General features: G+C 41.7%; 1 protein-coding gene across 1 annotated transcript in view; it reads left to right on the forward strand.

The window, feature by feature from the left end:
- CHD7 (chromodomain helicase DNA binding protein 7) overlaps window positions 1-26417 on the forward strand; it is a 187448-nt gene that overhangs the window by 96645 nt on the left and 64386 nt on the right. Inside the window, exons 3-6 of the mRNA XM_040626012.1 lie at window positions 3595-4025; window positions 18111-18252; window positions 23934-24071; window positions 25137-25202. Coding sequence (XP_040481946.1) covers window positions 3595-4025; window positions 18111-18252; window positions 23934-24071; window positions 25137-25202 — 777 coding nt within the window. The remainder of the gene's footprint in view (window positions 1-3594; window positions 4026-18110; window positions 18253-23933; window positions 24072-25136; window positions 25203-26417) is intronic.

Raw genomic sequence — 26417 nt, forward strand, 5'->3', positions numbered from 1 at the left:
AAGGCAAAACATGAGTAAATAAGATAGCTTTGAAGCCAGACAAAGCTGATGAATGTTGGATGAAAAGCATACCTGAGGTAAATGAAAAGTTTCTTCTCATGCACTTTTTCCTTTTCTTGTGAATGCTCCTGAGCATTTTGGGTTTCATTTGCTTAAAGGTGAGAGAAGGATTGCCTTCACTTCTTCATCTCTGCTCTCCTTTGGTTCACTTTGCATCCTATCTATTCTGCTGTTTTACATAAGGTGACTTGCTTTTGTGTTTGTCGACTTCATACATTTTGAACCATGGAATTAAGGATAAAAGTGATTATCTTTAGTTTACGGTACTTTTCTTGACAAGACACACATACACACCTTGGATCATTTTTGTTTAGTTTAATTATCAGTCCTCTTGTTCTGGTTCCAAAAGTCCATGGCACCGTCCTTACATATTCCATAATATTCCGACAGGCACATGGAATTATGATAGCAAATGTGTCAAGTGGAAGGTCCGAGAGTGTGTATTTAAAAATACCTTTGGTATCTAACATTCTCCACGTTTGCTCTAATAAATGAGGGGTTTTAGCAATGCCGTATATGGTAATATCAGATGTTAATGGCATTGATTACCTGTCAGGCAGTGGGAATTGATGGGAAAATGTCCGCTGTTAAATTAAATAGCATTAGAGAAGACTGTACCATGGCGGTGGGGGGGGGGGCATGGCTGGGCCTGGGAGACTTTGTCAGGGTATTACTGTGAGCTCCAGGTTTTTTCCCCCACATGATTAAGGCAGGCCATCTGTTCTTTGTTAAATGTTTACAAAAACAGCTTTTCTCTAAAAGATTTAAGGAGATGTGGGTCTGGTAAACACTATAATATTTCTGAGCACCTTTTTCACCCTATTTCATATAGTACCAAAACATAATTCTGGGGCATATCAAAGAGGATTAATACCTTTTTTTGTATTTAATCTTTATGTTTTTTCCTTCTTATGGAAGATTAAAAATTTTAAGGGATACTAATTTATGGCTTCATTTATTACTGAAAGGAGCATCTAAAATCATTTGTATGCTAAAATGTGTAGATAAATTTTCAGTCTCTTTGTATGAGATGTTCTGTGCTTTTTCTAGTTCATAAATGTGTACAAGGTATTTCTTATAAGAAGGGGGCACTTTGTTACTGGGGTTAATGCCATGCAGATTAAAGCAAGGTACACAAACATACCTGGGATTAATTCACCTTCCTGAGCTTTAAGCTTTGTTTACTGGTAGACTTTTCTCTTTCCTTCCCTTTCCAGGAAATACTTTTTCTGAAAATAGTTTGTCCCAAATAAGTTTGATCTCTAAGTCTCTTAAAAAAAAAAAAAAAGATACGGCTTTTTCCTCTTTATTTACATTCAAAATAATAGGTAACAATTAACTCGACTTCAGCAACTGAATTTTCATCACACAGTTAATCAGACGCTGTTAATTCTCAGGTAATGATAACGTGGACAGCACCTCGCTTGACGTTTATTGAGCATGTGTTTGAGGGAGAACTGCAGGGCAGAGGTAGCTTTTTTCAGGGTTCGGCTCGCTGTGCTATTCCTGTGTGGAAACCTGCTCATGTGGACTCCTTTCCATGTGCTCTTCCTCAGACTTCTGCTCTCGCTTCTTTCTCTTTCTGTATAGCTTTAATCCTTTTCAGGTTCATCCTTTTTCAGCGGTGATGAGGAAAGGGCAATAAATATTTTAAGATTTTCTAATACCATTGGATTTTGAAAGACACTTTGGAAATTATCTAACCCAACCCCTTCATTTTACAGATGAAGAAAATGAACTGTGGATGAGTGAAATGGTTTTTCACTGATAATATCGCTAACAGCAGGACCCAGACTAGAATTTGGGTCTCTTACCTCGTAATTCTCTTGCACCAGTGCAGACAGAGAATTGAATGTGGTTTCTTTAGTGACCATAGTAAGGTTTAGTGGGGATAGCATGACCACTTTCTTTTCAGGCAGTGACGTCTTAAAAAAAATTTTTTTTGGGGGGGCTGGTCACTGACCCCTTTGGAAATCAAATGAAACCCATGGAGTATTTCCCAGAAGGATGCCCATATGTAAGATCTCAGGAGAAGCACTGGTTTAGAAAACCTAGATTCTCTGTCTCCTGCTGTGTGATCTTGGTGATCACATAACCTCCTCAAACTTTGCTTCCTTTCTGAAAGATGGGGGCAGATTACCACATTTTTGTTGTGAGAATCCGGAGAGCTAACTCCTGAAAGCACCCAGCTCGGTACATGGAGTCTAGTCGTACTGGAGTCTAATTTATAGCTCCTTGCTGACGGTCAGCCATAGCTTTTGGGTTACTCGGGTGTCCTCTGCAGACCTGGACCTGGGCTCTCCTGCCTCCGCCTTTTTTGGAGGTGGTGTGGTCAGGTGGGTGGTCCTGTATCTCCGTGGGCACGGCACCACATCCTCGCATGTCAGCGTCCATACCAGCTTCTAATGAGGGCTGGTGTGGGGCTTGAACGGTGTCATGGGTGTAAAGTGCTTAGCACGTGTCTGGCACATAGTAAGATTGTTCATAAACACTAGCAGCCGTTATTGTTGTTGTTTCTGTTATACTTACTGTTAAGTATCTGGAGAAGCAGATGAAAAAGGCAAAAAAAAAACAACCCACAAAAAATCCCCAAAACAAAAAACAACCCCGAGTGACATTTGCAGATATAACATTTTAAAGTATTTCGCTGAAATACAAACCTTCATTAGATGTCATAATTTACAGTGGAGATGATATTCTGCCCCCGTCCTGGTTTGGAGTGGACTGTGATCTCGACTGACCAGTCAGCACCCCATCCTAATTGTTGGTATTCTCTACTGTATTAAGCCCATCTCTGGACGCACTCCTGCGAATGTCAAAAATCTTCTGCAGGGCTTAAAAGCTCGACTATTTGGATTTTCTCTTCCTCAGTGAAATGTGAAAATGTAAAGCTTTAGTAACTTTGGACAAACACTCTGCATTTCATATTAGTACAAGAAATTTAACGAATCCGAAGTCACGAAGTTTGGATGTGTGCTTTTAATGTGGCATTTTCATTTCAGTTCAGTCAGAAATGGCCTGTACCATGTAAGATTTGTATGTGATACTTGGATTTCAAACTTTCACAGTACCTGAATCGTGCAGTGCTCAGTATGCTTGTTTTTGTTAAAAGAGGCTTAATTATATGTAAGATCTTTAATATGAGTTCTCATTCCCGCATGGGGGAAAAGAATTCCATTTAAATTCGTTCTTTGGGTTTAGCTTCTGCCACTGTTTTTGTCATTCACCAAGTCCCACACACTTAGGGGCTGCTAAGAAAATGGACAGTGTCTTCAGCTGAATGAGAATTATTTTTCTTCCTGAACTGAAATTTTTACTGTATTGCTAAGGTACCCTTTCTTTCTTTTAACTGTTTATGTAAAAGCTTTCTTGTTTTTTGGATGAGAGAAAAAGATAGATTTTACAACTGTATGGTTGGTAAAATATTTGCTTCTTTGAGTGTAAAGTTTCAGAAGCATCAGCTACTAACTTTCAGTTCCTTTCTTCAATACGAAGAATGATAAACTAATTTCAATTCCCATTTGTGTCTCTTAGCATTCTCCATCGGAGCCCTTTCTAGAGAAACCAGTGCCGGATATGACTCAGGTTAGTGGACCGAACGCTCAGCTAGTGAAGAGTGATGATTACCTGCCGTCCGTAGAGCAGCAGCCACAGCAGAAGAAGAAGAAAAAGAAAAACAACCACATTGTTGCAGAGGATTCCAGTAAAAGTTTTGGTAAAGATGACTTCCCTGGTGGGGTTGATAACCAGGAACTAAATAGGAACTCCCTAGATGGGTCCCAAGAAGAGAAAAAGAAAAAGAAAAGGCCGAAGGTAAAAAAAGATCCGAAGGAACCGAAAGAACCCAAGGAGAAAAAAGAGCCCAAGGAACCCAAGACCCCGAAAGCCCCTAAGATTCCCAAAGAGCCAAAGGAAAAGAAAGCAAAAACTGCCACGCCAAAACCCAAATCCAGCAAAAAGTCAAGGTAGGCTGTGGGCAGAAACAACCACCACCAAACACAGTGTAGAAATGAGCACAACAGTGACCGCCCTGGAGAGAAGGGGGTGGGGTCCGGGGATGGGGGAGGGCCAGCACTTTGATTTTCGCCATCGGGTTCCTTTCTCTGATACCCAAACTAAAAAGTTAAGAGTTTTATACATTCTGAAATTTAGCACTCGATTACCATGAACTGTTTATTTGGATGGTATATTTTAGACCTCACTGGGTAAAAATTCTTTGTTACTTTAAAATAATTCGCTTGTTACTTTTGTGAAAGTTCGTCATTGACCATATAGAACCAAATTACCAGCTTCATTATTTGTAAGCCTAGACCAGCAACCTCATTTTCAAGGACAATGCAAAACAGGGAAAGAAGGATTACAGAATCAAGATAGGTCACTATATTTCACTAAGCGTTTCAGCCCTGTTTCCCAGAAGTTGAAACAGGAGAATTAATTCCCTCCACTTGGCGGAGTAAGCCTTCCAGGGGCAGGGTTGAAATGCTAGTGGGCAACGTGGGAGAAATCAAATAGCAGTTATCCATTAGATATGCATGCAAGAATAGCATGCGCTTTAGCTTCTAGGAAATACCCTGCTCCACTCCATACTTCCCTCTGTACTTCCCCTGCCAACTCTGACCCCCAGAAGGCATATTTACTCAGTAAGAAAAGCTGAGAGGAGAAGACATTGAAGACTAATTTTTTTCATTTGTACTGAACATTTCTTACAACCGTTCTGAACCAATTCCAAACATCTGAATCTATTTTTCAGTATATGGCTCATGTTAGAAAATATAGTTTCCAGATGGAAGTATGGTCAGACTTGGTTAATCTGAACCTGTTTGCAAACTTCATTAGAAAACACAGTCCCCCGCCGACCCCCGTGTGCATATGTACACACACACGTGTGTGCACACATGCACGCTCAGGTCTGCGACGGACATGCTTGACGAGAACTTCTTGAGCTCTCTGGCCTGTAAACCTTTGACTTGTGGGCTTTCCTGTGTGTGTGCATGTGCAGTTAGAGAGCGGAGATAATTTCTGTGACTACAGAGATGTCCCAGCAAAGGAAAAGAGCAAAGTTGGATTTTCAGCTTCTGCTAAAAATATCTATACAGCCCCAAATACGTTATCCTGTAGTGTTTTGAAACTTTGTTTCATAGTCATTTAAAAAATTTTGTCACCGGTACTTTTTATGGTGCCGAAATAACGGAATTCTATTCAATAACTCAATCTTACAGGTAACTTAATATTGGTATTTACTTAGGAACCTTCTTTGATGCCTCAGTATGCAGTTTCTGAATTGAAAACCATTATTTTTTTTCCGTATGAACACTCTTTTAAACCCACAATCCATTATAAATTTTGTTTTCATTTACTTAAGAAATATTTCATTAAGTACTTATTCTTTGTAGGTACTATGTTAAGTGTTAGGATGTGAGCAAGGAGGATATGGTTAGAATTTCAGTCTGACTGATCAAGAGTTTTTTAGAAATATAGTTGCCTAAAAACTAAGTATTGTGCTTTTGCTAAGAGGAGACGTGCTGATTTTTCCCAAGGAGAAATTGCAGCAAAATTTTAAAAGAATGTATTATTATTATTTTTAAAACTTGAAATGTAAGAGCCTGTGTTCTAAAGAAGCTTCCTAGAACTCAGGAAGTATATCACCAAGGCTAGCTTTAGCCTCAAGGTCGGGCTGTCTTTAGTTTGTATCTTTAATTTTTTGAATCTAGCACCTAATGATAAACATTGGTTAAAAAAAGAAAAAAAAAAAAAAAACACCCCACTGTGTCTTGGATCTCATCATAAATTTCCAAGTATGTTGCCTTCAGGTTCTGAGTCTGCATTGACCTAGGCCTGTCTTCAGAAACATACTTTAGCTTACCCTTGTCTCTTGTGGGATATGTTAGGGCACATAGTAAAATGCTGTATTTAACAGTGAAACGTTGAAATTTTCCTAACAACTGTAAACAAGTGTTAGGATCGTAGCATCAGATCCAGTCCGTTCTGGGCATCCGTGCTGCCTTGGTACAGAGAGAGGCCTTGTCTTTACCCACGAGAGAAAATTCCAGTGCATGCTCTCAGTTGCTCATCCTCAAGTTTGAATTGTCTGTGCAGAGGAAACTTTTGGCATTGCTGAATCCGAGTAATGGCTTTGCATTAGAGTCACATGTTTTTGATAGGAGAGAGGGCATGTGATTATTTTCTCCCAAGAAGAAGGTTGGGTACTTTCCCCCCTCTGTTGCTTTAGACTAATAGTCTCAGTGGATGCCTCCTGGAGGTGATAGTTGTTTTTCCCCAAGTAGTGTGCAAATAATCGAACGGAATATTTCCGTTGAGCGTAGGGATGTGCATGCAGAATGGGGGCTGATATAACGGGGCCCAGAGACTCGGGCCATGCCGAGGGGTGCTGGGAGTGTTTGGAGTACCTCTGTTGGCCCTGGTGACTTGACCACTTGTTGGGCCACCTGCTGAGTCACAACAGAGTGTGGTGAGGACATTGCTGGGGGGCTTTCCTGTTGTTGCTGGTCAGATGGGGGTGGCTGTCCAAGAAAATGGTAATGGAATAGAGATTTTCAGTAAATTAACAAACCAATCCACTATGTTGTTGAGCCACAGTTTCTACTGGCCAGATGAATTGAGTATGTCAAGTTGTGGTCTTGTGTTCTGTTGAATCTAGGAAGGAAATCACATCCCTGAAGCACAGATAAGTAGAATGCATACAACTACATGTAAATTCTGAATAGCATAGCAGAATAATTATGTAAATTGAATATGCAGTGATGAAGGTAATAGGGGGTTTGGGTTATGTTAGCACTGGGGTTGAATTGCCATAGCAGTTTGCTTTTAAGCACTGGAATACAGCAGTGGCAATTTTGTTTTGCAAAATGTTATGTGATACCAGTTATTTCCATCCTTGAATAAGTTAACTTGATGAATTTGTTTATACAGAAAATAATTTTCCTACAGAGGGCTGAAATAGAAGAGAATAAACAGAAGTGAAATGAAAAATTTAGTGCAGAACTACTCACATCTTTCCTGTGCAGCCCCGTATGCTGGATCGTTGGTGACGTCCCACAACCAAATGCACTGTCCTCTGAGCTGGAGGTGACGGAAGTGACCACTGGTGGTCTGGCTGGCTCTGCATTATGTCCGTGGCAGGGAGAGAGCTCGTTTTACATCATTCACACACTCTCGGTACTACAGGACATTTAGCAAGGGTGACTGTCATCAGGGGGCTGATTTTGTGTGCCTCGAGGATGTCCGTCTCACTACCTGACATTCTGCGTTCTGGAACGTGGCTGAATCTGTGGCCATTCCCAGCGAACTGGCCCTTTTGGCAACCAAAATATAATGATACTGTCTTGCCTGTGCAGGAGAACTCAAAGGATCTGCCCAGAAGCTGTGCCCTAGAATGGTAGGGAAACGGAAAAAGGTATTCATTTCAGGAAAAGACATTTAAAATCTTAATAATGAGAAAAATGGGCCGTATTCCACTTTTCTATTAGAAATGTATCTTCCTTTCCTCTTTCCCATTTTTTTCCTAGTGCTCTCCCCAGGTGTCCTTATAGCCTTCAAATATGGGCAGTAAATATTGAAAATAAAAGCTAAGACATTTGTGGGCTGGAGGGGGTGCCATTTTGCATATGGAAGGACTCAAGGAGCTGAAATAGGAGGATTTGCATTCTTCTCTTCAATGCGTTTTCTGTTGTGTATGCACGGGCCTTGTGAAATGAGAGAGAATTTGGAGGAAGCGCTCCCTTTGAATGACTCTTGAAGGATTTAGTGGTCCATTTAGCTATATAAAGATTCTTTGAATGGACATAAAGAAGGGAACTTGGCCAAAGATTGTGACTTGACTAGTGAAGCGCCAGTTAAATGGAGCCCTGGAGATTGCTTCTGGTGCAGCTTCCTTGCTGTTTCCCACCCCCAGCATTAAAGTTAGCAGGACACTAAACACTGTTTCTCAGGGAAGAGAGATGAAATATTTTATTTTCAAATGGACAGTAAACATACTGCTCTGATTTTTCAAAAACACAAAGTACCAAAAATATGTATATTTTTTGCAGACCACACTATTCGTTATCATTAATATTTATGTGGCAACTTTCTTCTGGAGGAACTTTGCTTTTCAGATGTTGTTTTCTCAGTTATGATCTAAGAAAGTAGCAGCATTTCACCTGAGGAATATTTTTATTCAGCCAACAAGCACAGCAGTGGTATATTTTGGTAACCCAATATGGAGTTTACAGTGTGCTCTTATACATGTAAAATTTCTCAGGAGAGATTAGACACGAAAGCAAACCATTAAACTAGTTTTGCTTAGTAAGTACAGAAAACCCAGAGAGTCAGATACCTCTCCAACAGGTATGTAGGTAATAAGATGAATCACACCCACAGCTTTTCTTCTGTTTTCTTGTTCTTTCTTTTACATCCTATGATTTAGCTTTGACTCACAGCATTGGATAATTGGAAATACTGAACTCGGTATTTTGGACAGTGTGCCTGCAGAAGAGGGTACAGATTTTTTTAACGTATGGTCACAAAATGGACTTTTGAGCCCTTTCAGTATTGGAGAGGAACAAGGGAGAGAAGGTGCCTGTGGGCGTTGTGCATCTCTGCCNCCCCCCCCCCCCCCCCCCAGGCCTGCCCTGCCAGGTGTCTGGTTCATTAAATCCAAGCTCCAGGTCAGGGATGGGACCAGGTAGGTGTCCCCTTCCCTGGTGGTCTCAAAGGTTATCTTCTCTTTGAAAGGGGGCCATTACGTCTTTTTTTTTTTTTTAAGATTCATTTATTTATTAGAGAGAGAGAGGGAGCGCGAGTGAGCATGCGAGCCGGGGGAGGGGCAGAGGGAGAGGGAGGGAGAGAATCTTAAGCAGACTCCCCACTGAGCGTGGAGCCCCGTCTCGGGGCTCCATCCCAGGTCATGACCTGAGCCAAAATCAAGAGTCAGATGCCTAACTGACTGAGCCACTCAGGCACCCCACCATTGGGTCTTTTTAATCCCAAATCCTTTTTTTCCTTCAGGATGACCATGTCAGAGTCTTTCTCTTGCCAGTGACCGGCCACATTATCACCCTTCCTCTATCCAGTTTGTCTTCAATCAGCTGATTGAGCAGGGAGGGAGTAGTCGTCAGCCACTTTTTAGTACATACTGTGCTAGCTTTAGCAACCTGTGGTTTGGTTCATAGTCCTTGGGGGAAGAGAGTGCCCAACAACACTGATCCCTAAAAAGCAGGTTCTGCTGACTCCTGCTCTAGGATGCAGGAATGGACCACACTGGGCCCTGCTTAAGTTTGTTTCTGCCTGTCCAGGGAGCTGGAGTGGACTTGAAAGTGGTGGCCTGCTGCCACTTTGGTTTCTGTGGGAGAGGGTGGCATAGACCCCGCCTCCAACTCTCACTGCACCCATCAGATGAAAGTTGAGAGGGGAGGAAGCCGTGGGTGGCAGTGGGATGTTAATGGGGGATTTTTCTGGAGACACGTTCCTTTGAAGACTTTCTTAAGTGGAATTTTAGGGTGGAACACATGTTGCCATTGTAGATGTGGTGGTGGTGTTAGAATCGGAAGATAAAGAGCAGAAAGAGTCATAGGCTGATTTTTAAAAATGATTAAAAATGTTTATATGTGAAAATGCTTTTGAAAAGTATAAAAATCTGTACGAATGCAAAATTTGTCACATGATGTACAAAGATCTTTCTGCTGGTTGTCTTCTGCCTAGGTAAGGGCCCCTCTTCAAGTCCAGGTGCTGTGCAAAGCCACCCTGAGAGCATCATCAGCCATCTGAAACACCAGCCCTCTCTTCAGCTTCTCAGAGAAGTCTGTGTGGCCCAGCTTTAAAATGTTCACTAGGAAGGGGTGCCTGCGTGGCTCGGTCAGTTAAGCATCTGCCTTCAGCTCAGGTCATGATCTCAGGGTCCTGGGATCGAGCCCTGCATTGGGCTCCTTCCCAGTGGGGAATCTGCTTGTCCGTCTTCCTCCTCCTCTCCCCCACCAATTAAAAAAAAAAAAAAAGTTAACTAGGAAAGTAGTGTGAAGAAAAAAGACACCATTCTTCTTTATTTTGATGTTAGATAACATCCTTTTTTTTTTTTTTTTTAAGATTTTATTTATTTATTTGACAGAGAGAGACAGCCAGTGAGAGAGGGAACACAGGCAGGGGGAGTGGGAGAGGAAGAAGCAGGCTCCCAGCAGAGGAGCCTGATGTGGGGCTCGATACCAGGACTCTGGGATCACGCCCTGAGCTGAAGGCAGACTCTTAACGACTGAGCCACCCAGGCGCCCAGAGAGATAACATCCTTGAACTTCCATAGTAATTGTATTTGTAGCCCTGATATCTGTATGAACAGTTTAATGTCTTGGTTCTTTGGCTTCTCCTGTTAGGGTGGGTGATAATATTTTCTCCCTGTGGGTTTTACCATTTGCTCTGCCTAATTCTCTACCTACCTGTAGGACCTGATTAAAATGTGGACGAGCAGCATGTCTCATTTGTTGTATTGGCCATGCTGGCAGATCGGAGAAGATCATTATGAATCTAGGGTGTGGGGTTCTAATTGCCAAAGTTAGCCCCGTGTCCCCCTTCCGGGGTCATGGGAATGCTGTGCCTGAAAATAAGAGTGGCATCTGAGAATTGGGCACAAGCAGCCACATCTGTGCCCTACTGTTCAGCACTTAGGAGAATACGCTATAGGAAAAGGATGTACTTTTTGCATCAGTTTTGTAATGTCTGATTTCTTCAATTCTTTATGCTGCATTACAGTGCCAGGTGGTGCCATTTAGCCAGAGTGGCTAGTGTTTATGTGGAGCTTCTGTGAGGAGAGAACGCGTAAGCTAACTGGATTTCTTTTCCGTGTTACTGGCAGATCTTAATTCAGTCCATAAAACTCAGTAACCCTTAGATTTTCATTGGTAATTCTTGACTGCATGATGAGTCCCCCCGCCCCGAATATATTTACTATATTAAAAATGAATTTGGGTCATTCAGGAGGCTTTCTATTATACTTTCCCTCCCTCCCTCCCTCCCTTCCTCCCTTCCTCCCTCCCTCCTTCCCTCCCTCTCTTCCTTTCTTCTCCTTCCTTCTTCCTCCATCCGTTCCTTCCTCTCCTTTAAATAAAGGGCAATCTTGTAGTTATCCTCAGGACAAGGTTCTGATGTTACTGGAAGGCTACCCAGAGATGGTCCCAGTTAACAGAAAACATTCACCAGGACAGGTCCCCGAGGCCTGAAGGGCACCCCAAAAGGCCAGGAGCACACTGGACTCTTAGGGAGATCTCTGTGAGGAGGTTAGATGCCTTCAGGCCAGGTCCAGGACTCAGGCGTGGGCCCTGGAACTGGACAGATTGGCTCCAGTCTTAGCAATGCCACTGCTTCGGCTGAGCGTGCAGCCTGTCTGACCCTCAGTTTCTTCATCCTTGGGAAGTTGATTGTAAAATGTAAAGGCGAGGCATGTTGAGTTGAAATATGCTTTCATTTTAAATGAAAGCAAATTAGGTTTTTGTATCTTTTCTAACTTTCTTTGTTCTTTCCTAAAAATTTAGCATAGTTAATGTACTTAAGGAGTACTTGATGCTAGAAGAGCTATTTAAGGTAACAATTTAGATGAAATTAAATGTCGTAGAGGTTCCATCCAGTGACTTTCAGAGAACTTAAAAAAAAGAAAGCCTGTTAATTGGTCATTGAAATCCTATGTGTGTTGTTCAGAAATAAAATAGAATCCCCTCCTCTTCTCTGTCTTTCTCTCTTCTCAATTCTTCTTTCTCTTTCTTAACCAGAAGAGTGGGGTGAAGAATTTATGGGTGGAGTTAGGAGCCAGGGAGGTAAGGCAGCCGCTTGGAGCGAAGCATGAGGCCCCAGGCCAGCGGCTCAGCATCTGCAGGCTGACTGGCCTGGGGCCCGAGGGCACAGGGGGCAGGTCAAGGCTCTTGCTCCCATCCCGCCATCTCGCCCAGATGCCGTCTGCCCAGGGTCACCCCGTGGAGCATCTCCGGGGTTGGGGCAGTCTCCTGAGTGCTCCCGGGCCCTCGCCTTCACCTGGGCGGCTCTGATTGCCTTCTTGGGAAGGAGTTGGCCTTTGTGTTTACTGTCTGCTGTGCAGTTTGTCTCTTTCATCATTAGTTAGTTCTGTCATCAGGCATTTTATTATATTCCAGTTTAGCCTTTACATATATTTTAGTCTAAGGACTTTCTTTAAAGGTTTTATTTTGTTTTGTTGGGTTAAGTTTACTTGATGTATCACATTTTATATTGCCTTAATTGACACTTTGAGCTCTTAGTACTTTATCTCGTCTCTTTTTTCTTTTGCTTCTTTCTCTTTTAAGTTTCTTTTTCATGGTTTAAAAACTTAGAGGAAAATCCTATACTCAAGTTGAGAGGCTTGATGCTTTTCTCTCTGCCACCATTGGGCCCTTGACCCTAACAGCTTCTTATAGTTTTTATAATGGCAGCCTGGATCTTTAGAATTGCAGTACATCACAAACGTCCTGTGCCAGGACAGTCTCTCTCGCTTCCCATCCATTAGTTTTGATTCCTTATTAAAAAAACCTTTTGAGCATATAAAATATAAGGATATCTTTCAATACCTTTTACTCTTCTTCTAAAAGATTATAGTATGACATTTTGGCTTGAGTCCCTGAAAACAAATCTGATTAATTTTCATGACCTAAGCCTCAAGGTCGATTTTCCCCAGTGTGAGGAGAATCTTCACGAACTTATCCCATCTGAAGTGTCTGTCTGATTGAGGACTCCCTCCCGTGGTCCAGACCTTCACTGACCATATTCTCATCACATGTAGTTCCTTTTCAAACTGCCTTTCTTTTGAGGACTTAGACCCTTAGGCTGATGCTAATCAGTGTTTAACTGCATTCTGTTTTGCAATAAATCAGGACAGCTAGCTGGATTTCTAATAAGTTCTGGCCCTTGGCTTGTTTAAAAAGCTTGTACTCTTTCTCGCCAAAAAGAACTCGTTATCTCTGTGCTGTGTCTTAGGTGGAATGAGTTCGTGCCCCTCCATTTTAGGTACTGCTATGTAGCCCTTTGTCGTAGACTCTCAGAGTCAGAAGCTGACTACGAACCCTTCCATAAAGGGATTGGAATGTCCTTAGCACGTCCCTCCATATAACATGTCTGCTCTGAAGACAGCGTTTGAGTTCTCGGAGTTCTCATCAAGATGGCCTGTGCTTTGACCACATTGGGGGCAACTACAGCACTTCAGAGCCTGGTCTAGCGGTGGTGACCTCATGTCACTAAGCTATGGACCCTGAGCACGTCCAGCTGCCCACCAGTGTGACTCCGCTGTCATGCTAAAATGTGAAGTGGGACTAGAGCTGGTGGAGGGACAGCGGCCCTTCACACTGATAGTACCGTCCCCAGAAAAATGTGCTGCTTCCAAGGTTGTAAGGGCTGGTCTTGCTTCAGGAGAATGTGTCTTTGTATCTCGGTCACACCAGCAATGATGGGAGATAAGACTGAGGAAATGAAGGAACTTGGTGAGGAGGGAGGAGGGGAAGTATAGAGATGTACTAGTTTTGAAAACTTGCTAAGTCTCTATTTTGGTGGCACGTTGGTCCTATTTTACTGAGCTTCATAGGTCTTTCATCATAAAGATAGAATCTCTGTGGGGTTTTCTTAAATGAGTTAATGAGAAAAGCACTTTAGAGTAGTGCCTGGCGCATTGTAAGGGCTGTATATGTGTGTCGTCGTCGTCCCTGTTACTTGCGCTCTTTAGTTAAATCGATCTGCTAAAATTGATAAGGAACATACCTGACCAGGCACCAGGAAAACAAAATAGGACACACTTCCTCCTCTGAGCTTAAGGGATCGTTGGGGAAAGACGTACACTCACACACACACTCAGGTACACACGCACAGCTTTGGTTTTGGTTCCTTGCGGTAGTGCGACGCCATGTTTGGTGTATTTTAAATATCCCTTGTGTGGGGTCCACCGTGTGACATGTAGGTGGCGCGATCCAGTCTGTGTTGGCCAGGAAAGGCTTCCCCCAATGCGTGACGGCAGTAGATGGAACGGGGACAGGAATGGAGGTGGAGGAGATAGGTGGACCCATTAGGGAGTAGTTCTCTGTGTGTCTGCAGCGTAAAGGGTGGGTGGAGGGTTTGGGGTGTGAGAAAAGTAGAAGAACACTGTTGCCAGTTGCAAAAGTTGGCAGAAAGCCTTATATGCCAGTGCAGCCCTCAGACGTTATTACCCATGGGCTTGGACTTCAGGCAGAACAGCGCAGTCGGCGTTACGCGTTAGCTGGTCACTGCGGTGACGTGGGGAGCGTGGGTGGGTTTGGGTTTGGGTTCTGGTGGCTGCACCATGTCCCTGAAATAGGAAATGTGGGAGGCTGAGCAGGCTCAGGAGAGCAGTGGGGGCAGACACAATTTCTCCAGAGTGGAGGCCATGCAGGGCCAGAGTGAGAAGGCCTTCCCCGCACACTCCTGGTCTCTCTCGGGATCCTGGCCGGCAGGTCACCGCGCCGGGGCCCCATCGCCTACCCCCGGGAGCAGCCACCACGGCAGCTGGTGGAGGTTCCGTATCTGTGCCAGGCCTCTCCGAGGCCTCATTCTCAACACTGTACCGTCAGCTCAAGGGATGTTTCTTATTAGTAACATTCTCTTACCCCCAATGGGAAGAGCTGCCCTGTTTGGGCTCTGACATTAGAAAAGACTAGCTTTGAACCGGAGAGGTTTAAATCATGACAAAGGAGGTGAACTGTGTGCCCTTTCCCCAGTGGCCTGACAGGGGGTCACCCTGCCTTTGGGTCCCGAGGGTGACGAGGCAGCAGTTGTGACGGGTGAGGTGGGAGACGACACCTGCCTGGACTAGAGCAGTGGTCCTGGGCTTGGAGAGGAGTGGCCTTTGGGGTTGTCTGCTAGTTCTTCCAGCATGTGTCGGGGACTGTGGATAAAGGACCTTCCTTGTCCTCGTGTTGCTTAGAGAAAATGATCTGTGAGGTTCTGTCTCTGAGTCTGCAGTTGATTCGGCCCGAGCGGGTCTGAGCCACACCTGAAGATTTGTTCCCAGACGTTCAAGAATACGTTCCCAGCTGCTGTCTTCCAGTGTGAGTGCATCCTGGCTGCTCGTGTCATACACTGCCAAGGTCTTTGTCCACTATCTCAGTTAAACCTCCTGACGAATCTTGGAGGAAGATAGAACTACTAACCTCATTTTACAGATGAGGAAACAGAGGCTCTGGGAAATGGAGTGGCTTGTCCAGGCTCCCAGATAGACAAGGTTCTACTTGACAGAACTTGAACTAAGATGTGTCTGACCCACATCAGTGCTCTAACCACACCATTCTGTATTACACCTCATTTGTTAGACATTCTGACTTTGGGGGCGCCTGGGTGGCACAGCGGTTAAGCGTCTGCCTTCGGCTCAGGGCGTGATCCTGGCGTTATGGGATCGAGCCCCACATCAGGCTCCTCTGCTATGAGCCTGCTTCTTCCTCTCCCACTCCCCCTGCTTGTGTTCCCTCTCTCGCTGGCTGTCTCTCTCTCTGTCAAATAAATAAATAAAATCTTAAAAAAAAAAAAAAAGAAATTCTGACTTTGGCACTTTGGCTTTTTTGGGACAATCAGTTTTAATATAACACTTAGTTGAAAATGCAGATGAGCTTGTTGCAAAACAGTAGCAAAGGCAATTTAATAATTAAAGTAACTTTATCTTGTCCTTGATTGTAATGTCTTTGGGCGGACACCGAGGATTTTGTAGCTTTTTTGACTTCTTGACGTGTTTTTGATTTGTGTATTGATGTCATGAGAAGATGTCAGCATGGAAATGCTTAGCTATCTCTGAGCAACGTTAATAGTGCAAGGTCTAATGAGTTTAGAAATCTTTCAGTAATCAGATCTGGGATGAGTGCTTCCCTTGGCTACAGGCTTTTTTTCCCTAAGCATTTGGAGAGGTCTTGTCTGACTTCTAGCAGCCTTGGACGTTCCACATAGTTCATTCATGGGAAGGGCAGATGGAAAATCATTAGCACTTCTCTCCTTCAGCAAATTGATATTTCATCAAACCTGGGCTCTGGTGGCTTTAAGACAGTAAGCCTTTTTACTCCTATAGGATAGTTCACACAGGGTGCAGTAACCCCACTAAATTAAATTGTGGACTTCGCTCTGGTGCAGAGAGGTCACCGTGAAAAGCACTGGCTGCCGACTTTCTTTACCTGGCAGTGGTTCAACTCTGTGACAGGCCTACCTCTGATTTAAACAAATTTGAGAAATATGTAAAGTTTTGGAAGCAGTTTTGCACTGATTTGATAAAAGAAACCACAAAACACTGCAGCGCAGGTGTTGAGAATGTTTGAAAGCTGATTGAGGGAAGCAGATGGCTTTAGTCAGTGGCATCCAGCCAAAAGAGCAGGTGCTGGTCATGTGACCGCTGGTTACCAGGGTAATCTGATTGCTCTTGGCGTGCAGATGAAAGGAAAGGGGCCCAGCGTTCAGCTGTAGTATTGTATAATTTGTGGCAGTTAGAGCGGAAATAAATGCTGGAAATGGAGCCTCATAGTAGGGGAGACTTCTGTCCATGTGTAGCGTAAACACTAGGACAGTTGGATGAGGAACTGTTGTATGGATTTTTTTTTTTAATTTAAAAAATATTATTCTTTCCATGGATCTTTTGGGGACTTAAAGTTTTTAGGACATTGCCTTTTAAAAAAATTTTAAAAAGAACTCTTTAAACCTAGCTGCTGTTTGCTATAATCTTGAATTCTTGTAAGTTACTTCCTTATGTGGCTATTTACTATGGTAAAATGTTCACAAAATAAAAACCAGCTCTGAGTATTTAGAAATAACTAGTTTAGGATTACCAAATATTTTATTTACTCATGACAAAAATACATTTTAGGTGGGTGATGGGTCCTTTATTATACCTACATACTTTCGAAGTATTTTACGTGACGTGCTTTATTGAAATAAAAGCATAGAGATGCCTTGGTGTCTTTTGTAGTAGCTGAGGCTGAAAAAAATGCTGTTTAATGCATCCTGTCAGCATACTTTTCTGGAATTTATAAACTTCAATAAATAAACTTTTTAAAGGTTTTTGAAATACATCTTTTTTTCAAATTCGTTAGAATTTTAGGCTTTCTGGAAATAGTACATATAATCATTACCGAGGTTAGATGAATTTAAATGTTGGATGACATGATAATGTTAGAAAACCCTGGGACTGGTTTGGAAATTGGAATGGAAGGTAGCATTAAATGTACATTCTAAAAGAATGTCAAATAAAGGTTCTAAAGGTAATGGTAAACTTATATTTAAAAAAATTTTTTTTCTTAGAGTTCATTCATGTCTTTTGACTTATGTAACATTCAAATCCTATTAACTTTTGACAGAAACATAGTATGGAACGTGCACTTTAATTATTGGGGTCGCTTTGCTATATTTTTGTATTTCAGAGACCTAGCTTTTGAAAGAGAGGCTATTGTGACTACGTCAAAAAAAAAAAAAGGGCTAGCACCAAAATAAAGCTTATTTTAAATGAAGACAGCATTAAGTAAAATTATGTAGAACAGGAAATTGCCGTATATTCTGTTATATTTTAAAATGCTGTCATTGAATAATAATGTAGCTGGATGACATAATAGAGGACACCTAGTAGTGTTGGTTATGAAAAGAACTTAAATAGTATTTCAAACTCTCTGCGAGGGACACAAAGAGATGATCATTATAGTCTAGTTTCCCTTGACATTGAAAAAAAAAACAACCATTCTGCACCTTAAAAACTTGATAGCAAAACTACTTCTTGATCTGATTTTTCATTATGGCTTGGTGTATTGGCAGGGATTTTGCATTGTCTAGGAGAACAAATGTATTCCACGTGGTGTTAGGAGTTTTTGCATGAAATTTCTTTTTAATTAGGTCAGATATTTGCCAGAGGTCATCAGTGTGGGGTTTTGCCATAGAAACTTAATCGAGAGTGCCATTTAACTATAAGTGGCCAACATGCATCGATTTATCAGTTGTCATTGATACTTTCGGGATATTAATGTGGGAAATATAAGGCATGGGGCATGTGGAAAACCTCATTAAAAAGTGAACACTAAGTGATCCACTTTGAATTCTAGTAATAAGAAACCTGATTCAGAAGCAAGTGCTTTGAAGAAAAAGGTCAACAAGGGAAAAACAGAAGGTTCTGAAAATTCAGACTTAGACAAAACGCCCCCACCGTCTCCTCCTCCTGAAGAAGATGAGGACCCAGGTGTTCAGGTAATACCGTCATTCTGATCTCGAGCCTTGGTTATTTAGCATGGGTAACTTTAGCCGCCTATCAAGTACACTAGACCTCCCCTGTCTTTGTTATACAGCTGATTTAAAGGTGGCTTTATTGTTGCCTGGAACACTATATCCATAATGTAAGAGCTGGGGACCAGCACGAAATTAAACCCCTGACTTCTTGGTTTTGTCATCTTTGACCCTGTGATAAATAAAACTGAGAATCTTCATTTCCTTCTGTAAATGTGTCTTTTGATATTGATGTATATATTAGTGTCAACATATTGTTGACGTATTGGTTCATGTAAAGCTGCCTTCACATTTCTGATTTTGTCTGGAGTTTGGTTGCTTGTCAATTCTTTTGCAGAACAAAAAACCAACATGTCATCTGTAGCTTGTCTTAAGGTTTCTGACATTTGATGGCCGGAGTTGAGATGTATAGTCATGTAATAATAACGTTTCTGGATGACAGTGGTGCAGAACTTTTCAGTGTTAGATTCTCCTGACTTTTGGAGAATTTTGTAGGAAGCAGTTGAAGAACTGAAATAAACATTAGGAATTTAGATTCTTGTGTGTAAAGCACACTGCCTTCACTGATTGGACTATAAGGTAAGAGGCCCTTCCACGTGACCGTTAAAAATTATTTCCTTGTTACAGTCTCTGGAAGCATGCCAATATGTTCCACTGGGATGGCTAAGAATGTCACTTCAGTGAATGACATCTGAGTTATCAAGGAGCAGTTACTGGGGAGACCTGCTTGAATCAGAAGTCAGCCCCTAACAGCCCGCTTACCTTTTTCTGAGTGTTCGGTCCACACTAAGTACTTGCTCCCTATACCTCTACCAATTTGCTTAAAAGTCAGGGGGAAAAAAAAGTGCCATTTGCAGCTGTCTTAAGAATTTCAAATAGGTTTGGTTTTTGTTTTGTTTGTTTGTTTTAAAGATTTTATTTTTAAATGATCTCTGCACCCAACGTGGAGCCCGAACCCACAATCCTGAGATCAAGAGTCACATGCTCTTCGGCTGAGCCAGCCAGGTGCCCGTTTGTTTGTTTTTTAGTAGAACTCCCTGATGTCTATAATGTCATGGAATGGCTTAAGCTAAGAGGGCCCGAAAGGGAGAGGAAAGATAGAGTACATGTGAATGAATGTGGTTTGGTTTGGTTTGGTTCCATAACTAACTTGTGATGCCTCTGGCCGTTAGGTGAATTTTGTTATTTCCTTTTACAAGTTACTGAAAAGATAGGAAAGGTAAGTAGACATCTTTTTTTTAATTGCTTAGGGACTTTTAAACTAAAGTATTTAAATGATTTTAAATTTTATTTTATGCACAAACCCTGTTTTTCCTGCATCGTGTTTGCTTAAACTAGGGCCTTTATGGCAGTAGTATTTGGACAACATTAAACAGATTTTTTCACACAGGTCAAGAAAATTCCATTGTTCCCTCACAAATAATGCTGCTGTTTCTTAAAAGTATTTGTATTAATAGAAACTCACTTGGACTTTATGAAATACTATTTTTTTTCCTTCTGCATTTCAGTTATAGAAGGAGGCTAATCTATTCAAGTGAACATCAGTGCATCCTTTCTAATTAGCTAGTGCATAACTGTTATGGGTTCAGTAGCTCATACAAACAACCACGCAAGGAGATCTGACTTTGCAGGCAGGTCTTCTCTGTGTCCCTGACACAGGAAGTGATGCTGACTGCTGTTTGTTGTTTCTTCCTGTAGCACATGCATAAAGGGCTTACAGTTCTTGAATTCTGTGATTGATTTGTTTAAACTAGTAAATGCCATATAATGTAAACTCGAAATTGTATCTCAAAGTATTACAACAGAGAGATAGTGGAAACATGTTTAAATCTTCTCTTTGGTATAGCCGTGTTAATTATATGCAACTTTTCTAAAGCAATCCAAGTTTAGCAAGTTGACCTGTTATTTTAGTATCAGTTCAGAAGTTTTGAGTTATGGTTTATTTTATTGTATTTTATTTTGAGATTTTATTTATTTGAGAGAGAGTGAGAGAATGAGCTGGGGGAGGGGCGGAGGGAAAGAGAGAAGCAGGCTCCCCATTGAGCAGGGAGCCTAATGGGGGACTCCATCCAAAGCCTCTGAGACCATGACCTGAGCTGAAGGCAGACACTTAACCGACTGAGCCACCCAGGCCCCCCTTGAGTTACGGTTTAAGTGGAATGCTTACACTTTGTTCTGTTTCACAAAAATCTTTCAAATAATAATAGTTTAACAGACCATGATAGAAGTGTATTATGTAATAAATTTTATGTAGGGAAATTGTAAAAGGAATCTCAATACCGCAAGTAAATGAACTTTGATCAGTTATTATTTAGAAGGCAGAAAGCCATAATAATGTTAAATTTTCAGGAAAAATTGAATTCTAATTGTATTTTGGGGGTTTTTTGCTCCTATGAAATGACCTTGTACCCACTGCTGACTAACCTCATCACTGTTGCATAGATTTGTAACGCCAAATTGATGTGAGGACAAACTTCCATACTCCATAATTTAAAAAGTTATATCCACCAATCATAAATTTCTGTTCAAAAAAAAGAGAAGCTTCCTGTTTTATGTACTGTAACATTTCTTCAGTAGTGAGATTTAGTGTAGAGTGGGTTTGTCTTAGACTATGTCTGAGGGTGTTTAGTTACTGGGCTGGGACAGATACTGGGACATGGCCCCAGCCAGGGAAACCCGAGGGAACATCACAGATACATCACTGGGAGCACATTCCTCCTAATGGTAGTGACAGCGAAGATGAAAATACAGATTAGTCCCGGGGCGCCTGGGTGGTGCAGTCATTAAGCGTCTGCCTTTGGCTCAGGGATCGAGCCCCACATCAGGCTCCCCCGCTGGGAGCCTGCTTCTTCCTCTCCCACTCCCCCTGCTTGTGTTCGCTCTCTCGCTGGCTGTCTCTCTCGGTGTCAACTAAATAAATAAAATCTTTTAAAAAAAATACAGATTAGTCCCTTTCAGTGTGGTTACATTGATATATTAAATGAAATACAGATAATATGCTGAATTTCACAAAATTAAAATATTGTTCCTGATAACAGCCTTTTGTATCTTAAAGAAATTGACAGTTGAGAAGTGAGGGGTGGTTAAATGGGCACAGGAGCAGGAGTTATTCTAGATCAGCTTTAGGAAGAGAGAAGGGAAGCTGTGCTAGGTAGCCTGGTCTTGTAGCCTCAGTGCTTTCTGATTTTTTTGGAGGGGGGGTTAAGGTGGAGCTAATTAATAACGACTTTAATCCTACTAATTTCATTTGGCACTCGTATGTACCGTGCACCATTCTAAATGCTTTAAATGAATTCCGTTTCGTGATCTAATTCCCTTATGTGATCTTCACAGTATACTTAGGAGGTAGCTAACTGTCATTAAACCCATTCTGCAGACCAGGAAGCTGAGGTCCACAAGATAGCATGTCCAAGGTCACATAGTGAGAACCTGAGCTAATTTAAGCAGTCAGCCCTCAACTCCAGGGCCCACAAGGTCAAACCGCCCGAAGTGGCGTGGGGAAGGGTCACCAGTGGCAGAACCCCTGCTGGTTTCTGCCTTACCCTGACCTGGAGCTGGTTCTGGGCAGGGCTGACAAGGAGAGTCAGAGGAGGAACCTCAGGTCCACGCTGCTGCTCCGGCTGGTCTAAGCTGCTAGGAAGCCTGTTAATAAGATGTTATCTATCCCACATACCTTGAGCTAGAAAGGTGCTTTGCACCTCTGCAGGCACAACGGTGTGGGACTAAGAGCTCACAGTCTCCAGCATCTCATCTGATGGTCATATTATACCAAGTTTGTGTTGTGAGCTGCCTCACATCCCCTCTTGAGAGCAGAGACTCTGAGCAGAAATGTCATAAAACAAAACTCAACCCGTCTTACCCTCTGAGACAAGGTGCTGGCTTCCTTGGTCTTGACTTGAGCCACAAATGTCCTTGCTTGTTCTTCCTCAGCTCTGCATGGTGGGGTGACTGGCCTTTCTGCCTTGTTGACCAATTTTAAAATTCAGAGTCTCTTTAAAAAGGTTTATTTTGTAATTCTTAGAAAAAAGTTCACTAGTGTTACTTTTCTCAGTATTTTTATTCATTTGTGTGCTTCATGAACTCACAAGTTTTAATCTTACACTTACCAGTGATTTAAAAGTTACACATGTCATTTTATAGTTACGTTAGGTTTTGTCGAACACACATATTACTGATGAAAGTTTATTTCTCCTCATTTTTAATTAACTGACAAATCTAACTCTTCATCAGAAAGGTCTACCAATACAGAACTATTTTGAACAAAAAGTGGAAAACTCCTCCTCCATTCACTTCACTCCCTAGAATTAATAGCTATTTACAATTTGTTGTGTGTCTTTTCAGGTTTTTTTATGATTGAAAACGTATACGTTCATTTTTTAGGACATACTCATTGAGTCCTAGAGAAGTAAACAAAACAGCGTCCTTGTCTTGAGTTTATGTGTTGATGAACCACACATACAAAGAGAGGCACAAGCGTTTCTGTTATCTTAAATAGAATTATAAGCTACAGGGGCGCCTGGGTGGCACAGCGGTTAAGCGTCTGCCTTCAGCTCAGGGCGTGATCCCGGCGTTATGGGATCGAGCCCCACATCAGGCTTCTCCGCTATGAGCCTGCTTCTTCCTCTCCCACTCCCCCTGCCTGTGTTCCCTCTCTAGCTGGCTGTCTCTCTCTCTGTCGAATAAATAAATAAAATCTTTAAAAAAAAAAAAATTATAAGCTACTTACTGTGTGATTTGCTTTTCTTTGTATTTTACAGTTTGTCTTGCAGATATTCTGAAGATCCAAAAGTGTGGGTCTAAAAAACAATAGCGGTATCTTGCGGATACTCTTCTTACTAGAAGTACAGTTGCTAGGTCAGAGGGTGGGCATGTTTTAAAGTTTGACAGACATGACCACGCTGTCCTGCAAAGGTGGATTGGGTTCTCTTTTGACCCTGGGGTGGGAGCGGACCTATTTTGCCAATAATCTTACTAATACCAGCTATTACCAGGATTTTACATTTTAATCAGTGTGGTAAAAAATTTAACAAAAAAAAGTAAAATTACTTTTTGTAGTCATTCGTTATACATTCTGCCATTCAGTCCTTCATCTCTTCAGAAATTTTCAGACTCTCGCCGAGATTCAAATGCAAGCCTTTTATTTAAATGGCCCTCTGAAGTACTGTTTCAGTATTTACATAGAACTTTATAATTTGTAGATTATCTTCTAATGCCTTCACTTTTTTGGACCTTTTATTAGAGGAAAAATTTTAAAACATACTAAAGTAGAGAGAATAGTAAAACGGACTCCTGTATACCTGTCATCCAGCTTCTGTGTTGGTTTCACTTCTGAGCGATGCGCCGCTCAGTAAGGAATCAGTTCTGTCGTTCCTCCCGTTCCCCAGCCGAAGGTCTGGTAGCTGGGAGCGCGGAGCCTCGGCAGTCCCCGGCGGCTGACTCCAGACTTCCCCCCATCTCCATTACGTTCATTGCCACTGTGGTTTCTTAGGTGATCTACAGGGTTAAACTCATCAGCTTTTCTTTAAGATTAATTAAAAAAATACATATACGTATTATCTTACCATCTGAAAAGTTACAAAGAGCATCAGTGATGGCTTTTTAAACTTGCTTTGTTGGGTTTTTTTGTTTGTTTGTTTTTGTTTTAGAAGCGACGTTCCAGCAGGCAGGTGAAGAGAAAGCGATACACGGAAGACTTGGAGTTCAAGATTTCTGATGAGGAGGCAGATGATGCAGACACTGCTGGGCGAGACTCCCCCTCCAACACCTCGCAGTCGGAGCAGCAGGTCAGCAGCCCTTCCGTGTGGTCCTCACGTGCCTTGGAGAAGGTGGGCTGGAGAGTTCATAGCTGGAAGCCTTGGACTCCGAGCCGGAGAACATTCATCCACTGTCGGCTAACGTGCTATCGGATAGTAGCTGTTCAGCAGTGTCTTTCAGAAAGCCCTGGTTGCTGAAATTTATTTTTATATAAGCCTATGATATGTACTGTGACACAGTTTTGGAGAATTAATGATCTGTGTTGAGGAAGAGTCAGAGCTAGGATGCAAGGAGGCTGAATTTACCTCTGAAGAGTTCAGGGCTGTAGCATCTGGGACTTTAATAAACCACTCAAGCTTGTCTCCTGCTGTTAGGCACCGTCAGAACCCCTTTATGAAATTACTGCCTTGTAGTACCCAGCAGGGCATACTTCATTCTCTGTGCAATGTAAATGATGGATAAAATAGTTTGTATAAAATATGGGTAGTGATGTAGGATTGATTATTGTAAAGATCTTTTTTTTTTTTAAATGCCTTTTTGTTACCATTACTGTACTTTAGTTAACAAACTGGTAACCCATTGAAAAGTATATTAAATGCGGTTTTTTACTTTATTTGGTAATTTGTGCTATGTTAAGTTGTTATATAACGTTTTATGTGACCAACATAGATATAAGCTGCCTACAATAACAGAATGATGAGTATATTTACCCCATGGGTATAGATGAGGAAAAGTTATATTTTTGACTGCTATCATGCGGAGATTATTTTCTCTTGGCAGCTGGAGTTTCTGAATGTTCTCTGGCTTTAGGGACCCATGCTAGTCCACGTAATTAAACCACATAATCGTGAAGTAATAAACACAGATCTTCCTTTTGCCTTTCTGGAGAGGGAGAGTCTTTTTCCTTTCAGTCACATTTCCCACTGGTGACTTTGTACCCAGTGATTTAAAGGGTATGAATTTAAAGGAGATGGATGTGCAAAGGGAATGATTTCTTATTTTTATAGCGTGGAATGAAATGGTTTCCATTTGGACTAATTTATTCTACTTTTTGTTTGTTTGGTTTTGGTTTTGTTTTGTTTTGTTTTTTTTAGGAATCTGTTGATGCAGAAGGTCCAGTGGTAGAAAAAATCATGAGCAGTCGTTCAGTAAAAAAACAGGTAAGCACCATCTGGAGTGATCCAAACCCACGGTGTGTGTCTGACTCTTAAATTATTTTTTGCTTTATAATTTCCTTTAAAAAATTCACTATTATAAAACAAAACTTCTGGTGATATTTCTAAACCTGTCTGATTTATTAGCCAAATATAAAACTTTGGGATATTTAGCCCCAGATGAAATTGAAATATAGCAATCAATGCTTTATTACCCCATTTAGAGTAGGCAAGAAACTCAAAAGTCGCCAAAGAAATGTATAGGGCTCTTAGAGTTATAGGCTGCCTCTTCCATAAATATTATCATAAAAATCATAAACATGAATTTACCTCTCATCTCCCCTAGGAAAGTTCCCTGCCTGCCCCCGCCCCTGCCCCCCACCCCAGGATGGAGGTTTATCATTTTAGTGAGTAGGTGTTTTCTCATATTTTTCATAATATTCTTCATATCCAGTTAAAATATTCATTAGTATCTTTTTTTTTGGTCAGTGCAAAGGTGAAATACAAAACTGTTTCCAGTGTAATTTTTTTTAAGGTTTTTTTTTTTAAAGTCATCTCTACACCCAACGTGGGGCTTGAACTCACAACCCCGAGATCAAGAGTCACATGCTCCACCAGCTGAGCCAAGCCAGGTGCCCCTTCAGTGTAGTTTTTGAAGATAATATGACTTTCTTCAGTATGATTTCTTCAAAATTAGTCAAAATTTATATTGATCTGCAAAGGTACCTGTCACTAGTCTGATAACTTTGTCACTGAGGAACACATATCCTGTGTGACAAAGCAGTCCAGTAACACCGTATTTTCTCCTACTGATCGAGATTCCCCATTTCATCGCAACCATCTCCCTCTTGCCCATTTGGAGAAAATCCTGTATTTTGTTTGAAGAATTACATAGTCATCAAGATGCATCTCTGTATTCCAGCATGCAGTTTCCAGTGTCCCTAGAAAGTGGCATCCTCTAGATACGGGGTGTCTGTCTTTCAGCTTGAATCAATGTCAAATGCGGTTCTTTCTTTGTATTTGCTTTCCAGGTAGGTGGAAGTACAACCTCATTGTTTTGATATGTAAAATCAGCCTTTTTTTTTTTTTTTTAATGTGAGATGTATGCAAAGTATAACTTCCCATTGAGAGAGTGGAGACACGGAGGAATCCGTGAGACCCCAGACTTATCAAGTAGGGGAACCTTTGGTCTTCAAATGCTACCGCCTAGAGACCCTTCAA

Source organism: Ursus maritimus, unplaced genomic scaffold, assembly GCF_017311325.1.
Source record: "Ursus maritimus isolate PB19 unplaced genomic scaffold, ASM1731132v1 scaffold_9, whole genome shotgun sequence".
Lineage (NCBI taxonomy): Eukaryota > Metazoa > Chordata > Mammalia > Carnivora > Ursidae > Ursus > Ursus maritimus.